Source organism: Siphateles boraxobius, unplaced genomic scaffold, assembly GCF_051911475.1.
Source record: "Siphateles boraxobius isolate OS27281-9 unplaced genomic scaffold, OSU_SipBor_1 5, whole genome shotgun sequence".
In the NCBI taxonomy this organism is placed as follows: domain Eukaryota; kingdom Metazoa; phylum Chordata; class Actinopteri; order Cypriniformes; family Leuciscidae; genus Siphateles; species Siphateles boraxobius.
In genome coordinates this window covers 25,881,481-25,898,526 of record NW_027509141.1, presented here as the reverse complement: position 1 = coordinate 25,898,526, position 17,046 = coordinate 25,881,481, and the positions used below count along the sequence as shown (strand labels likewise).

Here is a 17,046-nt window from a genome sequence, read left to right as displayed (position 1 = left end):
ATAACTGGATCAACAACACCACCTGGTGGTTGGTAAAAACAGCAACTTCACTTAAAAAAAATGCTAATTAATGCTTTTTTAGACATCAATGGATATGCACGCCAACTGCCTACCTATTTGGTGTATTCTATTCTATTCTTACATGGAAGTAGCAAACTTTCTGTCACATTTATAATAATTGTCGATAACTAATTATCTTATTTTATAAATAATATGGTATATTACATGGCATATTTCTAATTATAAACATTACATGTATATCATATTAACATAACATGTTTGTAATGGGGTTCAGAAGATTTAAATACATTTAACATGAAGGTGGATCGTGTCAGTATTGCTTTGTTCTGATGTGACTTTTCCTTTCAGGTTTAATTTTTTGCTTAATTTTCTCACAATTTCCATACACTGTGATGCACCGGAAGTTACAGTAGCTACTGAGGCTAAATGCAGAAGCAATCGTGCATTGATTGAGTGCGATAAATAAACGTTTTCAATTTTATGTAAATATATAAAAAATGCATGTTATCTATGTAAAACACTGTATGTCTTAACATTTGACAAATGTAACAAAAAAAAAATGAAATCAGTAGCTCCCTCACAGGGAGGTCACTGGCCCCTCAGTCCTCTACGCGTTCATCATCCGGGTCCTAGAGTTTCAGCACAGAGTCTGACGCTGACCGCGGGGCGGGTGTTCATCGCAATTAGCCGACTAGCCTTCAGCTTCCATTGAGGACACACTGAAGGTATGACAGAGCGTTTGTGTGTAAAACTAGTCCTCGCTTGTTACCAAGCAAACCGTGACTGTTTTATCGCGAGTATCTGTATTTTTCTTACGTCCGATAAACTTTACAAGAAGTTTCCATTGCTCACTATATTATTTTTAAGAGCGATGTGTAAATTAGCTTGCTGGCTAGTGTGATGGACAGTTATCCTAGCATGCTTTTTGAATAGAGCTGATATATTTCACATACGGTGCTCTCAAGAATTTTATAGTGTCGTGTAGGCCTATGTCAAAAAGGCCGAGTTTTTACTTGTAACGTTACTGAGGGTTGTTATATTTGGTGGATAGATATATTAGCAGGCTAGCCACTGGAGACCGCCATTTTTTATGTATCAAGCGAGGGAAATTTGACCAACCTACAAAGAGTTTGAGAGGACAAACTAAGAGACTATTGAGTCCACCATTATAATAAAAAAATAAAATTGATATTGGTGACTGTCTTCAAAATAAGGTGATGGCAGAGCAGCAGAGTCTTTAATCTTAATACATGCGGAATGACGAGCATGTATTAACAGATATATTTAGTTATATCTTTAACTAACGTTATATATTTCTGGACTTGTTCAGCACAATAAGAAAGTGTCAGTTTTTAAACAGACATGGTGCAAGACGTGAGTCAAAGTAACGTAATAGTATTCAGTATTCTTTTCCCCCCATTTAAGGGTTTGTTCACCCCAAAAAGAAAATTTTCATAAATTACTCACCCACCTCATGTCGTTTCAAACCTGTAAGACTTTAGTTCATCTTCAAAAAACAATTAAAGATTTTTTTATTGAAATCTAAGAGAATATGTCCCTCCATTGACAGTCCACACAACTACCACTTTGATGCTTCAAGATTGCTTTAATATGTAATGAACATATTTAATTAGGCTTTTATTCAGATATTCGTCAATGCACACATCAGTTGTGGTAACAACTCAAGCATGCTTGCTAGTTAAGCAATGAGGTTTGTTCTCATGTCAGTTTCAGTTGAGCTTCTGTTAATGTTCGCTGATCAGTGTTTATATGTGAATAAAAGCCTAAATGAATCTGTTCAACATAAAAAGATTGTCTCTTCAGAAAATTTGGACTAAACCGTTCAATTCATATGGACCAGGTAGTTTTACGATCTCGTTATGAACGTTTGAAGCGTCAAGGTGGTAGTTGCGTAGCTGTCAATGACTACGTTTACATGCAGCCAATAACCCGTTCAAAACCGGTATATTAGGAATAACCCGGTCACGCACGGCCATGTAAACACCGGCAAAAACCCGAATATGCTCATATCCCGGATTTTAAAAACCGGGATATGAGACCTGGGGTACCCTTTTTCTAACCCGAATTTTTGGTCATGTAAATGCGTATTGGCTTATCCCCATAATGATTTGTGTTCTGCGCATGTTCTATTCGCAAGGAATCTTGGTCTTTTGAGTAGAGGAATTTCTCTGCGCATACAAAAACCCGCGTGCAGTATACCGGAAGTAAACATGGCGAGACACAGCACAGCATACATTTGGAGCGAGGTCAGTACCAGCACCAAAGCGCAAATAAAGGCGATCGCTATCTGCCCCGAACTATTCATTATCCGCGTGCTGTTGTTGTTGTCTTTGGATACAGGAATATGAATCGGAAATCACGCATATTGCGTCTTAAGGTTGTCCGTACGTCCAGGCGCTAACCGTGCATCGCCATTTACATCTAGATATTGCAATTCCATGTACAGGAGAAACTCTCTCTGCTCACGCATGTAAACGGGTTTTTCCTAATATTTCAGAAACCCGAATAGTGACCTTAACCCGACCATAACCCAAATATTGGCTGCATGTAAACATAGTCAATGAAGGGACAAAAATCTCTCAGATTTCCTTAAAATATCTTAATTTTTGCTTTGAAGATGAACGAAAGTCTTACATGTTTGGAACAGCATGAGTGTGAGTAAATAATAACAGAATTTTTATTTATGGGTGAACTGTCCCTTGAATTTGCAGCATGATTGGAAACATGCAGAACTGCCAGAATGTAATTTAGGCATGTGTTGTCAAATGCCAAAGTGGGCAAATTTAACAGTTTCACAGCCAGATTCTCTGAAGGCAAGGCAAGGCAAGTTTATTTATATAGCACATTTCATACACAATGGTAATTCAAAGTGCTTTACATAGAAGAAATTAAAATAATCAAAAGAAATCAGAATAATTTCTGATGAATAATGAATAGTTGTGATGAGTCTGATGAGTAATGAATAGAATAATGAATAGTTATTTTGCCTCTGTCTTCTGCTTTGACAGATCATTTGCAATAACCAACTGCTTAATGTCAAGTTGTTGTTATATCAGTGTTTTGTGTGCATTCAGGAGCTATACTGCTCCACAGCTGAATCTGCAGCTCCATGGTAATAGACAATACATATCAATATTCTAACTTTCTATCAAGTTGTCCTCAAAAAAATACAATGCAATATATTGTGTCCAGTTTGTGAACAAATCACTCAATTGGGTAACAAATCAGAATGAAAAGATCGGCAGTCTTTGCAAAAACAACATTAAGGAACAGTTCATTATTGGTGTGACAGTAATATTTTATTATACATTACAATTACTGTTCACATGTGCATGCTTATCATAGTTAATAACAATTTAATAACTCAATGAATTGCTTTATGAAAAATGATCGATGCTCTTTGTAGAAACAGACTTAAGATAGTTCAGAAACACGAAATTGCGTTTTGAATTATGCGCACCAACAAGATGGCTGAAAACAAGACAAGGCTTTGAGTGCATTGCTTCTCTCCTGCTTGCCTGCTGTTACTGACATCATCTATCCCAGAGCCAAACTGGGCCCAAGTCCGAATGTGGCGGCATTTAATCTTGACTGAGATGTTAGTACGTAGCCAAGTCACACACAATGTCAACATGGCTTCCCGGTGCCGAGAGGGTGCCAGTGACTTTGCCAGCCCCTCCATTTTGCTGCATTACCCGTGGTGTCTGATGCAGTTCGAGGGAGCATTTTGTAGTCCTACAGATGCCCGGTTGGGGTCTTTTATTCATAATGCGTCTTTCACAGTAACTTTAAATGTTGTGCGATGAGAACAGCGACTATTTCGAGTTTTGAACAGTCGGTTTATTTTGTCAGCAGATTGATGAACTTTAATTCACTAACCTTTTTCCCATCCACAGAATGGCTGTATTTGGAAAACCCTAACATGGCGGGCAAAAAGGACTTGGGAAGACATCAGTTTAGTTACTTCTGCTACTATCCAGTTGCATTACTTCACTCCCAGGTGGAAAGAAGGTGACATGTTCACCGTGGGATGAGGTAGTAGGTTGTATAGTTTTAGGGTCACACCCACACTGGGAGATAACTATACAGCCTACTGTCTTTCTCAAAGTGAAAACGGAGCTACCTACGGAGTTTCATCCTACATTTTCTGATGTTTAATATCAATGATAGCATTGCTACGGTATGTTTTGTTTTATTGTTTGAAATATAATTTGTGTGTAATGGTAATAGCTTTGATGCTTGCGCAGTGTGAGGTAGTAGATTGTATAGTTGTAGGGTAGTGATTTTATCCTGTGTAGAAGATAACTATACAATCTATTGCCTTCCCTGAGGGGCAGAAACGCATCTAATTATGTTAGAAAATCTGATGCTGTGTTTTTTTATCAAAACATTTTCCACGTCTGTAATACAATAAAAGTATTTGCAAATTTACCAGTGTTTGTCATTGATTTAAACTGATAGTTATGTAATGCCTACAAACAGAATATTTCTAGGTTAAGAGGGGAAGACACAATTCTTGATTAATAGAAAAAGTGTATGCTGCTCTTACCGCCGCAGCAGCATCATACATTTACCCTGGAGATGGCGCTCTTGTATTGTCTAAAAATATTGCACACATGGCTGAATCTACAGGATGAGAGATGCTGTATGTCACGAATGATCATTCCTCAGTTAACAAGGTGTCTAATTTGTAATTCAGCATGTGCTGGATTTCTATTCTGTTACCTGTTATTATGCCACTATATGCTTAAATTAATTTGGTGTAAATTCACCAAACTATGAATGCTTGAAGGATCTGTAGGAAATTGCGTTGTGGATAATTCTAGGATGAATGGTTGCTTAGCAACTAGCGATATTTTAATCGTCGTTTGAGCTAGACTTACATTTGATATCCCTTCATGGGGAATATTTGGAAAATGTTCCAGTGGCAGATTATTAATGTGGAATAATGAACTTCTTAATAATGGGTCTGGTGTGTTTTGTGTGCGTGTGCGCGCGTCATATTTGGATTTCTCAAATTCAAACTTTTGCTCAAACATCAACGCTCCATATACTTAAATCTAGTAATTGACAAGGGATATGAAATGTATGAATGTTAACTGCAATAAAATAGACAAAAAACTTCTGCAGAAATAATCAATCATTGATTTGTGTTTTCCGGGACATTACACAAAATGTGTGCCTTTTTTTATTTGTCAGACAAACTCTTGATATTTATAAATTGCACGGGTCCTTCTCAAGCTAAACTTGTTTATATATGTTGGGATAGAGCCTTGCGTATAACAGGGTCGACAGTTCATTTAGCCACGAAGAACATTTCAGGCTGGATATCTACAAATATACAGTTTTCAATATCAAATCAGTTTTTCCCCCCCATCAAAAATCATGTTAACAGAGTTGATTTTCAGATTGTGTCTATAAGACACAAATAGAATTTGATAAAAAGAGACACTTTGAAGAGTTCAGTCTTACACAGTCTTATTTTCCTTCTAATTTATTGATTTGTATTTTATTTGAAAGAGATTAGGATGGTAATAACTGGATTTGTTGATGTGGAAATGTTAAATGAGCTTTTAATTGTTAAAGTCACTGCTTACACAAATGTTAAGTTATGAACATTTAATCTAAATTTCAATTCCTTCTAACTTCGCTCCTACTGTTATTAATTGAATTGGAATGTGTTAATCTTTCATTAAAGAACATAAACAAGTTATTGTTGCCTACTGTACAGTTCTTGAGCACTGAGTACACGTGGTGGTTGTTGTTGTTTTGTGAAGGCGGATATAGGCTAGATGAACACATCTCTCACCTCGCAATTAAGGGCTTGAGGTGGGTGAGGGGGAAATCTAAAGTAGCCTAGAACAAGTTTTCTTTTCTCATGGGAGGAGCAAACGGGTGCAGGAAAATAGATAAAAGCTCTGTTTAAGAAGCTGGAGTTACTGCGATATGATCTTCGCCAAGAAGCGCATAGAAAATATTCCTTTATTAATCAGATTGGTCATTATGGTATTATAGCGCGATATATATAAATACAAGTGACACATCTATCGCTTATTACTGGGTTGTATCTCAAATCAGATTTTTTTGTTTTACCTCCATACGTACCTTAGCCTACTTCAATGCATACTTGTGTTGTTTGGTTGAACGCGCGTGATTGAGGTGTGTTTTGAAGTCATTAATCGCGTTATCAACCTGCTACTCGGCTTCAAGAGCTCAAAGACTTTTTTAAGGAATATCGGAAAGTTGAATTTCCTTCAGAAAACACCCTGATAGATTTAGCAGATAAAGGATCTGCTGGAGAGGGTGCTGTGATTGTAAGATCGGGTAGTTGTCTGTTGGTTAATCGAGAGGCGTAAAAGTGATTCAGAAGTCGTACATATGCAGAATAACGTTCATCTTCACGCGTCCCGAAGGATATCAGCTCAGGTGTTCACGTCAAGTTCTCTTGGAGTTTTGCATCCCTCTAAGGACTTGCTTCGCTTGTGATAAAACCTCTTGTTCACCGGTTAGGAGACTACTATCATTTCACAGTCTATTAACAAAGTACAGACTGAACATGAGCAGGAAAACACGCCGCTGGATTTTTCACATGTTCCTCTGTTTGGGGATTATATATTTGAAGATTGGGTAAGTAGGGTAAAATATAATTTGTTTACCTTTTTTTTAACATGTAAATTATTTAGTATAGCAACATTTTTGCAAAAATCCAATTTTAGTTATACATGCCTATATTGATGAGATTTAATTTAATTATTGCTTGGTCGGTTTACTGCCATTATTAAGTTTGCATTTGATAAAGTTGTGTGAATATATATATATATATATATATATATATATATATATATATATATATATATATGTGTGTATATGTGTGTGTGTATGTATGTATGTCAAAGAAACAAGAACAGTGGAACTTCTTTTGTTATAGCTTATGTATCTGAAATAGGCCTATCTCAATGACGTTTATTGGTTACTTAAAAACAAATGTAATTCTTACAAAAATTCTGATAAACATGTTTTTTTTTTTTTGGTGGGGCTTAAAGTAGAAACCACCTATAATTTACATATTCATATTTGGAAAAACGTTTGTCAAGTCAGCGTGGCCTAACCAAACGTTGACCGTTGTTGCCATGAGAGAAAAAAAAGTTAACACAGAGGACCCCTTTATAACATCCTCTGTGTCAAGATCATTCAATCTTTTTTTGTTTGTTTACTTTATAAAATGACGTTTTGTTCATATTTAAACCCTATTAAAACTTAATATTTGTGCTTTAAAAAAAAGTGTAGACTTTCAAGGTGCTTAGAAAGTAGTTTAGTAATTTTACTTGATTGATATACTACTCGATTTTTGTAGAAAATGTATGAAATCAACAGTAGTAAAATTATGACATTTCTAAGAACTTGGCACTAAATTTTAAAACGATTTATACTTTTTATCATCTCGAACATACGTCATTGTCCCATGAAATGATCTTTTTTATTTTCCCAGTAGAACAATATTTAAATATGCAATTAGTAATACTCAAATAATAACATCCATTTCATAGTTCAATTGTCTCCCAAAGTGCTTTAGTGCTCAGTTTTATTACCATCCATGTATACTGTGAATAACCTTTAGTCATGGCCCATGATTCCAGAAAAAAATTTATTTAAAATTTTCTGTATAAATATAAACCCTTATTTCTAAATTTACAGGGGCTTTTCCTCCGTGGTTGCTTTGGGAGCGAGTATTATCTGTAACAAAATTCCTGGTTTGGCCCCTCGTCAAAGGACTATCTGTCAAAGCCGGCCTGACGCTATCATTGTCATTGGAGAAGGAGCGCAAATGGGAATCAATGAGTGTCAGTTTCAATTCAAAAATGGAAGGTGGAACTGCTCGGCCCTTGGGGAAAGAACTGTCTTTGGAAAAGAGTTGAAAGTGGGTATGTTACCAAATTATTACATTTATATTGTTACAGTATTCAGAAACGAAGTGTTTATATTTTTAAACTAGCGGCCTCCTATTGCAGCAAAAAATAGAGAGAAAAGCACAAAGAATGTTGGTTGACCAAATCACCAAGTCATAAGCCCAAATAAAGCTGTTTTAGGCTAACAGTGTGGATGAAGAAACATTTAGATTATAGTTTGGCTGAAAGATTGACAGTTTTTGTGATTTTTAATAGTGAAATCACAGGCCACTCATACACCTGCTAGAACACTCTTACTTTGTTTATTACTTCTTTATTACAAATATTATATAGAGACTGGACACATTTTGGAAAGACTTGGGTCCTTGAATGACACTATATTGTGACCTGTTTCCCTCACTTTGACATTTGAAATGGTTTGTCATTGGATGTCAGGTAGGTTTCAGCTGCATTCATGGAGCAAGTGCCAACGTGGCTGGATTTATAGCCCTCTCAAAAGAATTCTTTTTCTAGTCGTCCTGTCTTATCTGTAGATTTTAATGATTTGGCAGTCAGGGTTTTCACTTTACCACGGGTATAAGTTACAGTGGTTGAATGGTAGGACCAAAAGAAAGTACAGTATTGTGAAGAAATGTAACAATATGTCACCTTAGAGAGACAAAGCAAAAGTAATTAAGCGAGTTTTTCACTCGGTGTAATGTTATCCATTTTCCTAAGGCAAACTTTGGCCTGTTAAGGGGTCCTTCAGTGCTATTGAGCCTACGACACTTTGATGAATGGTGATGTGAAGGACTTTGCTTTAGTTTCAGACCCTCTTTGGCTGCTAGCAAAGAGGAGTTTGCATTATTGGATGTTTTTTTTTCTGTGGAAGATCGGAAATAAACTCCAAGATAATATTTAATGAAATTTCTCCTCTTTCCTTTTTGATGAACGTTCTTAGGATCCAGTCAGTGTTGCGATGGTGTGGTTGAGGCCCAGGGGAAAAGCTAAGATCTCTAGAGACTTGTATCTATCGCTGAAGGTGAAGTTGTATTTTATCCCTTTGCATCAAAGAAAAGCGCCTCTAGAAAAAAAAGCACAGGGTTTCGTCTCTTTCCATCTCATTCTGGAGCTGCACACACTTGAATGGCAGCCTGGAAAAGCACAGGGTTTCGTCTCTTTCCATCTCATTCTGGAGCTGCACACACTTGAATGGCAGCCTGGATTTGTTGTGGGTGCTGATTATATTATTTAATGCTGTCTGCTTGGACAGCTGCTTTAGGTCTTGTGTTGTGTGCCCTCTCATCTAAGCACTGCAGAGCTGATGCTGACCTAGAGTGACAAACCGTGGTCTCCATTTCTGAAACAGCCCAACTGCTTTATTTACCCAGACTCTTTTTGTCTATGGTCAGTATAGGGAGGATTAAATATAGTGGACAACCGTTCAAACATGATTGGTTTCAGTGGGTGTATGACTAGTCATGCTTATAGTAGTATAAGGTTGGAGATGAAAATAAGTAGTTAATCCTGTGGGGAGGGGCTTGCGTCCTCAAAAAAACAAAAAAAAGTTGTTGAGTAATGTGCAATAATTTTCAGGGCCTGGTACCAAGGTCCACATTTGGCACACATGGCCATAGATTCTTCTTTTAGGTGCACATTTAGCCTTTTCCAGTACCCGTGGACCCGTTCACCTTTTTATCGTATATATGAATGAAGTTGCGATTGAAATATAGCTTGCTGGAAATCAGCAGTTGGACAGATATGTGAAAGGCGTATCATCTTTTTGCTTGTGTTACTTTATGTTGCTTGAGCGCAAACCTCCTAAATCTTCTCTGACTTAACCACCCTCTGGTATGCTCAAAAATAGTTTTCCTCCAACAGCATTAATGCCTCAAGTCCAGACAAGTACATTGTATGAGGTTTATAAATTAACCTCTTGCATTTACAGTTTTGGCAAGAGACGAGACGTATTGCACAGAATCATGCAATGCCACTGCTTCAGATTTCTCTCGAAAATGAATGACACTCATGTCATAACACACATGTTTTAAGGGTGTCTTATCAGCTGTGTTTGTGTTCAGAATATCTTGATTTGAGTAAACATAGCTGGAGTGATTTACAAAGACAAGGAGCATTCTACTCTAGTATTGATGAGAATTGTAGGATTTCGCGTCAATACAGTCTTCATTTTCCTTTCCTTTCCTCAGGATACATCCCTTCTCCCCTGGCGACAAGCCCAAACAACTCATAAAAATCTCCACATAATTGATGCCCCAAACTGGCCTTTGTTAAATTGCATGGGCAGAGTTCCAAGATGTTTATCATCAGCAGGTCAACACATACCAATGTTAGTGAGTTTCAGGAAACCACTGAAGTTTCTTGATCGCTTGAAGGTGAAAATTCCTGAATTGCTGAGCCGGTCTGTTAACAGTCTGACATTTTTATATTTTTTTCACTTCTTTCCATGAAATTATTAAAAGATAGCAAATATATTAATTGCAATAACTCATGACATCATTCTTTATGAGGCCTAAAGAGGTTAACGTTTTAAGTGTTTCTTTGGTTCCAGGTGTGTAAATGATTCTTAGGACAGTCAATACATGATGACTCATTAATCCAGAAAAGGATATTTACATTTCTGGGAATGTTAACATAACTGAGTAACAGTGAATACATCTTTAAAAAAATTCCCATGTAGCTAGGACTCTTATTTTAACTTTTATATTTGCAAACACTTTTATCCTAAGCAACTTACATAGCTTTCAGTTGTATTCCAATACTTTGTTGGCAGCATTAAAACAGTGACAAAGAAAATATAAGAAGAAAAAGGAATAGTGAAAGTGTCCATTTGTAAAATTGGAATTTGGTTAATAGTTCACCTAAAAGTTCCTTGTTGCTTGATGTCACCTTACAAAATTAGTCCCTGAAATAACTGTTTGTTGGATTTTCAGACCTATCTTTGTCCTTATAAATGAAATACACTGTTAACCTGGAAGTGCCCTGTTTAACAGTGGCAATCAATTATAGCAGTGCTCTGGCCAGGGAGGCACTGCATGCCTGAGGAGTTCATCTCCACAGGGTGGATCCCTCGTTCTGACGGAAGCTGGGACAGTGGCCAGACTAGAGTCTAAACACATACCCTCTATCTCTACCATTCTATTGTCTCTGAAATAAACCCTTGTCCTTTGTTCTTATTAAAGAGATGGACTGTTCCTTCCCTTGCTCATCTGTGTGCAAACAGTTATTTGTCTTTCTGTTTCCTCTCTATGACAACTGAAGGACAATTATTTGTGTGTTGAGTAATCACAGGTATGTGATCCGTGTTTGTTTTGCCTATGGTGGGCTCTAGATCATTTTTTTATAGGCCTACCACACTTTTCTCAGTAAGCCCCCACGCCATCTTCCCGAGGCCATACTGTTAATCAGTGTGAAGTGTGCATTATAAATGAACTGAACTTGACTCGACTAACACATTTTATTATTGCTTTGAGTGTCAAGATATGTCAGGTATGTACAGTAGGGGGGTTTAAAACTGCCTATAACTGGATCTTGTTGTCAGAATACTGACATAGAATGTTCTTTTGGTTCCAGGCAGTAAGGAGGCAGCCTTCACCTACGCCATCATCGCTGCCGGGGTCGCCCATGCCATCACGGCGGCCTGCACGCAGGGTACGCTGAGCGGCTGTGGCTGTGACAAGGAGAAGCAAGGCTTCTACAACCAGGAGGAAGGCTGGAAGTGGGGAGGATGCTCGGCTGATATTCGCTACGGTCTAAGCTTCTCAAAGGTGTTCGTAGACGCACGAGAGATCAAGCAGAACGCCAGGACACTCATGAACCTCCATAACAATGAAGTGGGACGTAAGGTATGTGGCACACTCTATAAGACATGCATAAAAAAATTACTAGGTTGTTTAGTTTACAGTCTTGTAAGTCCTACTAGGCTTTGTTACTTGAATTTTCTCTGATTTGTAGTGGGTAGTAGATTAGTTATAGCAAGGAGTAGCAATGCAACTTCGGTTTTGGCACGCACATGACCAGCAATTTGTGATTATGGCAAAACTGTAATTCAGAAATTCTTAAGGAGATGGTAAGATGGTAAGACATTCAAGAAACTGTTGGATTTTACAATCACAGAAGTAAAAAAGATTTGGTGTATAATTGTAGAAAAAACATCTAAATGCATACCCAGAATCCCCAGGCAGTTTGACTGACCTTAATAAGCTTTTCATCATTTAGTGCTAATCTGGAGAGTGTGATTTTCAGCACTCTGGACAGAGATTATTTTGGGGCTTTAAACCCCTAAGCCTGACCAGTAAACTTTTTGTAATGTTTTATCATAAAAATATGTTCTGCCATCTGTTGCCTCACATGCACCAATACTCTCTTTGTTGCAAGTACATTCAGTCCTGTGCTTGTCAATTCACAAATTCCTTGTGAGCTCACAACTCAGATGCAATTTTCTACTTTTCATTGAGCAGTTCTCAATGAAAGGAGGGTTGTAGCATCAACTTGCTTCACCCATTGTTTTGATTGGTTAATGGATTGCTATACAGTGCCTCATTGAAAATGAAAAGGGTGTGGCCTCTCTTAAAATGCATGGATCTTTCCTTTGTATACTTCTCCTGAGACTTACTGTTTATCAGAAATCAGCAGCATGAACACACTAAGCCTGATATGCATCCTAGATTGCAGACAATTGCCAAAAGGACTCCAGAAAGTCTGAGAGAGAGAGAGAGAGAGAGAGAGAGAGAGAGAGAGAGAGAGAGAGAGAGAGAGAGAAAAAATTTTAAAAGCAAGGTAAAGCTTATCCCACCCAGCAAAAGTGAAAAAGAGTGTAAGGAAGAGAAAGAGAGGGAGAAAAAATACACATTAACAGACCACACCAAAGATTATCCCGCCTCGAACAGGCAATCCACTGATGCCAATCAGACCTCTTGGATATCTTTCATATCAAAACAGGCACTCTGCTTCACTGAGTTCTGCTTACATTTGCCCATTCATTCATCTATGCTGAGCCAACCTATGGTTTTCTATGCGTTTTCTTTTTTTTCTGCACTGCTAGGATATGTGAAATGCATTAATGTTTAGGATTTGTTTACATGAAAAATAACTACAGGTCAAAAAACATCTCAGCCTCCCTCGGTTACACTGCTGCTCAAAATGTTTTGTTTTTACCTGTGGGGTTTGACGTGTGTAGGTATAACAAGGGGAAGCACACAGGCACCTGAAACCTGACTCCTGAGCTTTATCTGTGTACACTACACACAGCCTGATTGTTGTAGGAACTCTGCGATCATCATTCAGTCAGTGTTTATATCATATCCTGTGCAGATTCCGCTCTATTGCTTATACAAGACAAGAGACTCCTACAGACAACCTCTGATAGTTTGCCCCTTGCAACAATTTGTGGCGTGTGTTGTGTACACAAATGAAACGGCTTCCTACAAGTAGTCAGAGAGCCTGTGAACACAAGCTGTGCTTTGCAGGCCTTCTCTACAGAACGAGAGGAATTAGGTTGTCTAGCACTGCACGTTTTACAATCCTTGCATTCTTCAAATCGGAATGTTAAAAAAAAAAACCTTTGTCTCAACCTGTTCCCAGAAATGTGCTTTAAAAGACCCAACTGTATGCCACGGAGGGTAATTTCACTAATCCCTACTGTATCGTTAGTCTATACAGTTTTCTGGAATATGCCTTATAGTAGATGATGTGGATATATGCAAAGTGTTTAAACCATGGTTTATGACCAAAACTACCACATTCTTTTTCGTAAACAAGATCTTTTCCTTCCTCATACATTCTATGCTTAGCATCAGTAATTCTATCTTTTGTAACGGATGATTGCACACTTCAAATTTGTCACCAGTCAGACTAACTAAATCAACAATGAGTCATCAAACAGTCTACTTTCATAATTAGGCTAAGATTCCTTAAAGGAACCTGGGTGCCCAAGTAATCCCAAAGGTATTGACTTGTTTATTTTTCCTCCCACCTTAGATCTTGGAAAAGAACATGCGTTTAGAGTGTAAATGTCATGGTGTATCTGGATCCTGCACCACCAAGACTTGCTGGACCACTCTCCCAAAGTTCCGGCAGCTGGGTTACAGCCTCAAGGAGAAGTATAACCACGCTGTGCATGTGGAACCGGTCCGAGCCAGTCGGAACAAGAGACCTACCTTTCTGAAGGTTAAAAAGCCTTACTCGTACCGGAAGCCCATGGACACGGATTTGGTGTACATTGAGAAGTCGCCCAACTATTGTGAGGCAGATCCTATGACGGGTAGCATGGGAACCCAGGGCAGGATCTGCAACAAGACAGCGCAGCAAGCCAATGGCTGCGACCTCATGTGCTGTGGCCGAGGATATAACACACACCAGTACTCACGTGTGTGGCAGTGCAACTGTAAGTTTCTTTGGTGTTGCTATGTCAAGTGCAACACCTGCAGTGAACGGACAGAAGTGTACACGTGCAAGTGAAATATTTATTGCTGGGGTATTGATACACACCTGTGATTTATGTGGTAGAGGGTGTGCAAGTGTTGCAACAGGATGACCACTGCTGTGGATTCCAGGTATTGAGAGGAAAGAGCCATTTGCACTGGAAAACGTGGGTCTGGTGGAGTCTAGACGGAGTAATTGGATGCAATCTTTGCAGCTCCACATCTCTGCTGAAGGCTTCGGTGTTGGTATCAGTAGACACCTTTCTGTTCCAGTACTGAGCAACAGAGCGAAGTAGCCGGCAAAGGCTTGATCTGTGGACCATGAGAAAGATGTGGGGTGTGATTGAGGGCGTTCAGCTCCGTAGATAGAAAGGATTTTTGAGGAGCTTTTTGTCCTGAGGGATTGACGTTACAAATCTTACAACATACAAAACTGTACATGGACACAACGATGATATTTAACTTTTAATTTAGATAAAATGGCTAATGTTAATTTATTTAATAAGGAAACTACTGATTTTACTCATTGTGTTTACTAGCTTAGATTTAGCTCTTCTCTTGTTTTGATATTGTGTTTTGCATGGAAATAAACTGACCAACTTTAAACTGTACATCATGTGGTTTAGCTTAGGGATGAAACTACGTCAATGCACAATGCAAAAACAAGTGCGCTGCACTCAAGGTGTAATTACTAGTCTCTGAAAGGGCGACTATACTGTCTTTAATATATCATTGTGAGTCTTTGTGCTTCCATTTCCCCCACTCCTTCAGTGTCAACCCTTGCACATATATTCTTATGTACAAATACACACTGGAATTGTGCATCGTCTAAAGGCTCATTCCTTCCAAAGTGAATAAACGTAATGCCATTCTTTTTTAACATTGGTCCACAAGAACATTTGTGCTCTAAATAGCTTCAAATTGTAATAGTCCAAGCTAAATAAGCGTATTTACATGGGAACAAAATTCTACCCACTTACACTTAAACTTTATGACCTCAATTGACATAAAGCTTTATGCTAATGAGGCCACAAGCTCCCCTCGCTTTTGGCTAATATTTGCTCTGTTGGCAGAGAAAGAAATTCAGTACTTAATTCACTTTGGAATGGAGCAGCCTCAATACAGATGCCCCACCTGCTACTGCTGTGGAATGTTGAGATCAGATAACCATTTCTATTAATGTTATATATTATAGGTAATATAACACTTTTTGCTGCTAGTTTTGTTCTGTTCTGCAACGGTAGTTAATACTAGTAGTATTTTATGTGTTGTGAGCAAATGTGATTGTTCAGACAGATTGTCCCTGTGTTGACATATATTTTGTAAGAGATTATTTTTATATGAGTATTTTATTTATTTTTGTGTAAAGGAAAAACCCACTACCAATGTCCTTTAGATGGACAGAAATTAGAGAGATAAGCTAGAAACAATGTGATTGTGTCATGGTACCAGCTTGAGCTTGATAAGTTTATGTAAACTACATCTCAATGAAGTATCACTCATAGTGGTGTAGTTAACCAAGTACGTACGTAATGATGCAATTATTGCATATTACAAGACGATCATACTGGTGTTCAAACATTCGAGTAGCATTTTCATGACAAAGGTCCTGGATGTGGGATCAGTAAGGGAACCTAGTGAAATAACCCTGGGATAAAACTCTGGTACTGAGAAAAATTCATAACCAAGGGTTTTTACCAAAGAACATCTGAATTTGAGCATGGCGCTTTGTCAAAAGTCTAAAAACAGGACGGCATTGATGCAGTTATTTTTGCAAAATCAGTGATTTCAACAGTTGTTTTGCCAAATTGATTGTACTCCATGATTGTGTCATCATAAACTGTTGTGCATTATGTTTTGAACAGTGTTAATAAATGTTTCCTTGGCTTGCACCAGTTATTTTACTTTATTTCCCATATTTTTCGTCATACGTCTTACCCAAACAGAGTCATCACTAGCTTGACAGTCCCTCAAATTAGTAAAGTGGTAACAAGTGGCAAAACGTCCATTGCTGTTAAGTTATGGTTGACTACTGGTTTTGACAGTTTTTACTACATGGATGACCGCAGGGCAGGGAGGAAGCTAACGAAAGTACTTGCATGTTAATGGTAGGGCTGGTGTAGGGCTTTAATTGATGAGTAGCAGTGAGGAGGGTGTCTCAGCAATGGGCAGATAGAGAGAGAGAAGGGGTGGGGGAGAGGGGTGATGGATTACTCTGACATCTGCTTCATTCACTTCCCAGCGCCGTCACCACAACAACACCATTGTGGCCCCCAAAAATGCTGTCCAGTCTCCCTGAGAAGCAGGCCTGCCCATTAGGGAAATGTTAACTATGCAAAATCCAGCTAACTTTTGGATGCTATTTATTTTGTTCCTCTAAAGGCGAAAGGGGTGGCAAAAAAGAGAGGCTTTGCCATTGTGAAGGATGATGTCAAGAGGAATTTCGATCCAAAAGTTAGAAAAGATCTTAGCATCACCCCTTGAATAATCGCCACAAAACGCTCCTTTGAGAATCGGATGAAAACTCATCAATAGGCAGCAGTGTGAAAGGGCAGCTGGCCAAACAGCCTTGGTTAAAGTAACATCGACACCCAGTCACCATGAGCTGAATCACAATATTGTGTGGTTTTGAAAAAACCTTTTGGATGTTACTCTCTTTTGGCTCAGGCTCCTGATTC

At 38.3% G+C, this 17,046-nt stretch overlaps 1 protein-coding gene across 1 annotated transcript; it reads left to right on the top strand.

The window, feature by feature from the left end:
• The first annotated feature begins 5,769 nt into the window (after positions 1–5,769).
• Positions 5,770–16,260, top strand: wnt7aa (wingless-type MMTV integration site family, member 7Aa). The gene is made up of 4 exons (XM_077203593.1): positions 5,770–6,669; positions 7,738–7,964; positions 11,520–11,791; positions 13,926–16,260. Exons 1-4 carry the CDS (start codon positions 6,599–6,601, stop codon positions 14,403–14,405), a joined length of 1,050 nt encoding a protein of 349 aa, XP_077059708.1. The 5' UTR covers positions 5,770–6,598; the 3' UTR covers positions 14,406–16,260.
• Positions 16,261–17,046: the final 786 nt, after the last annotated feature.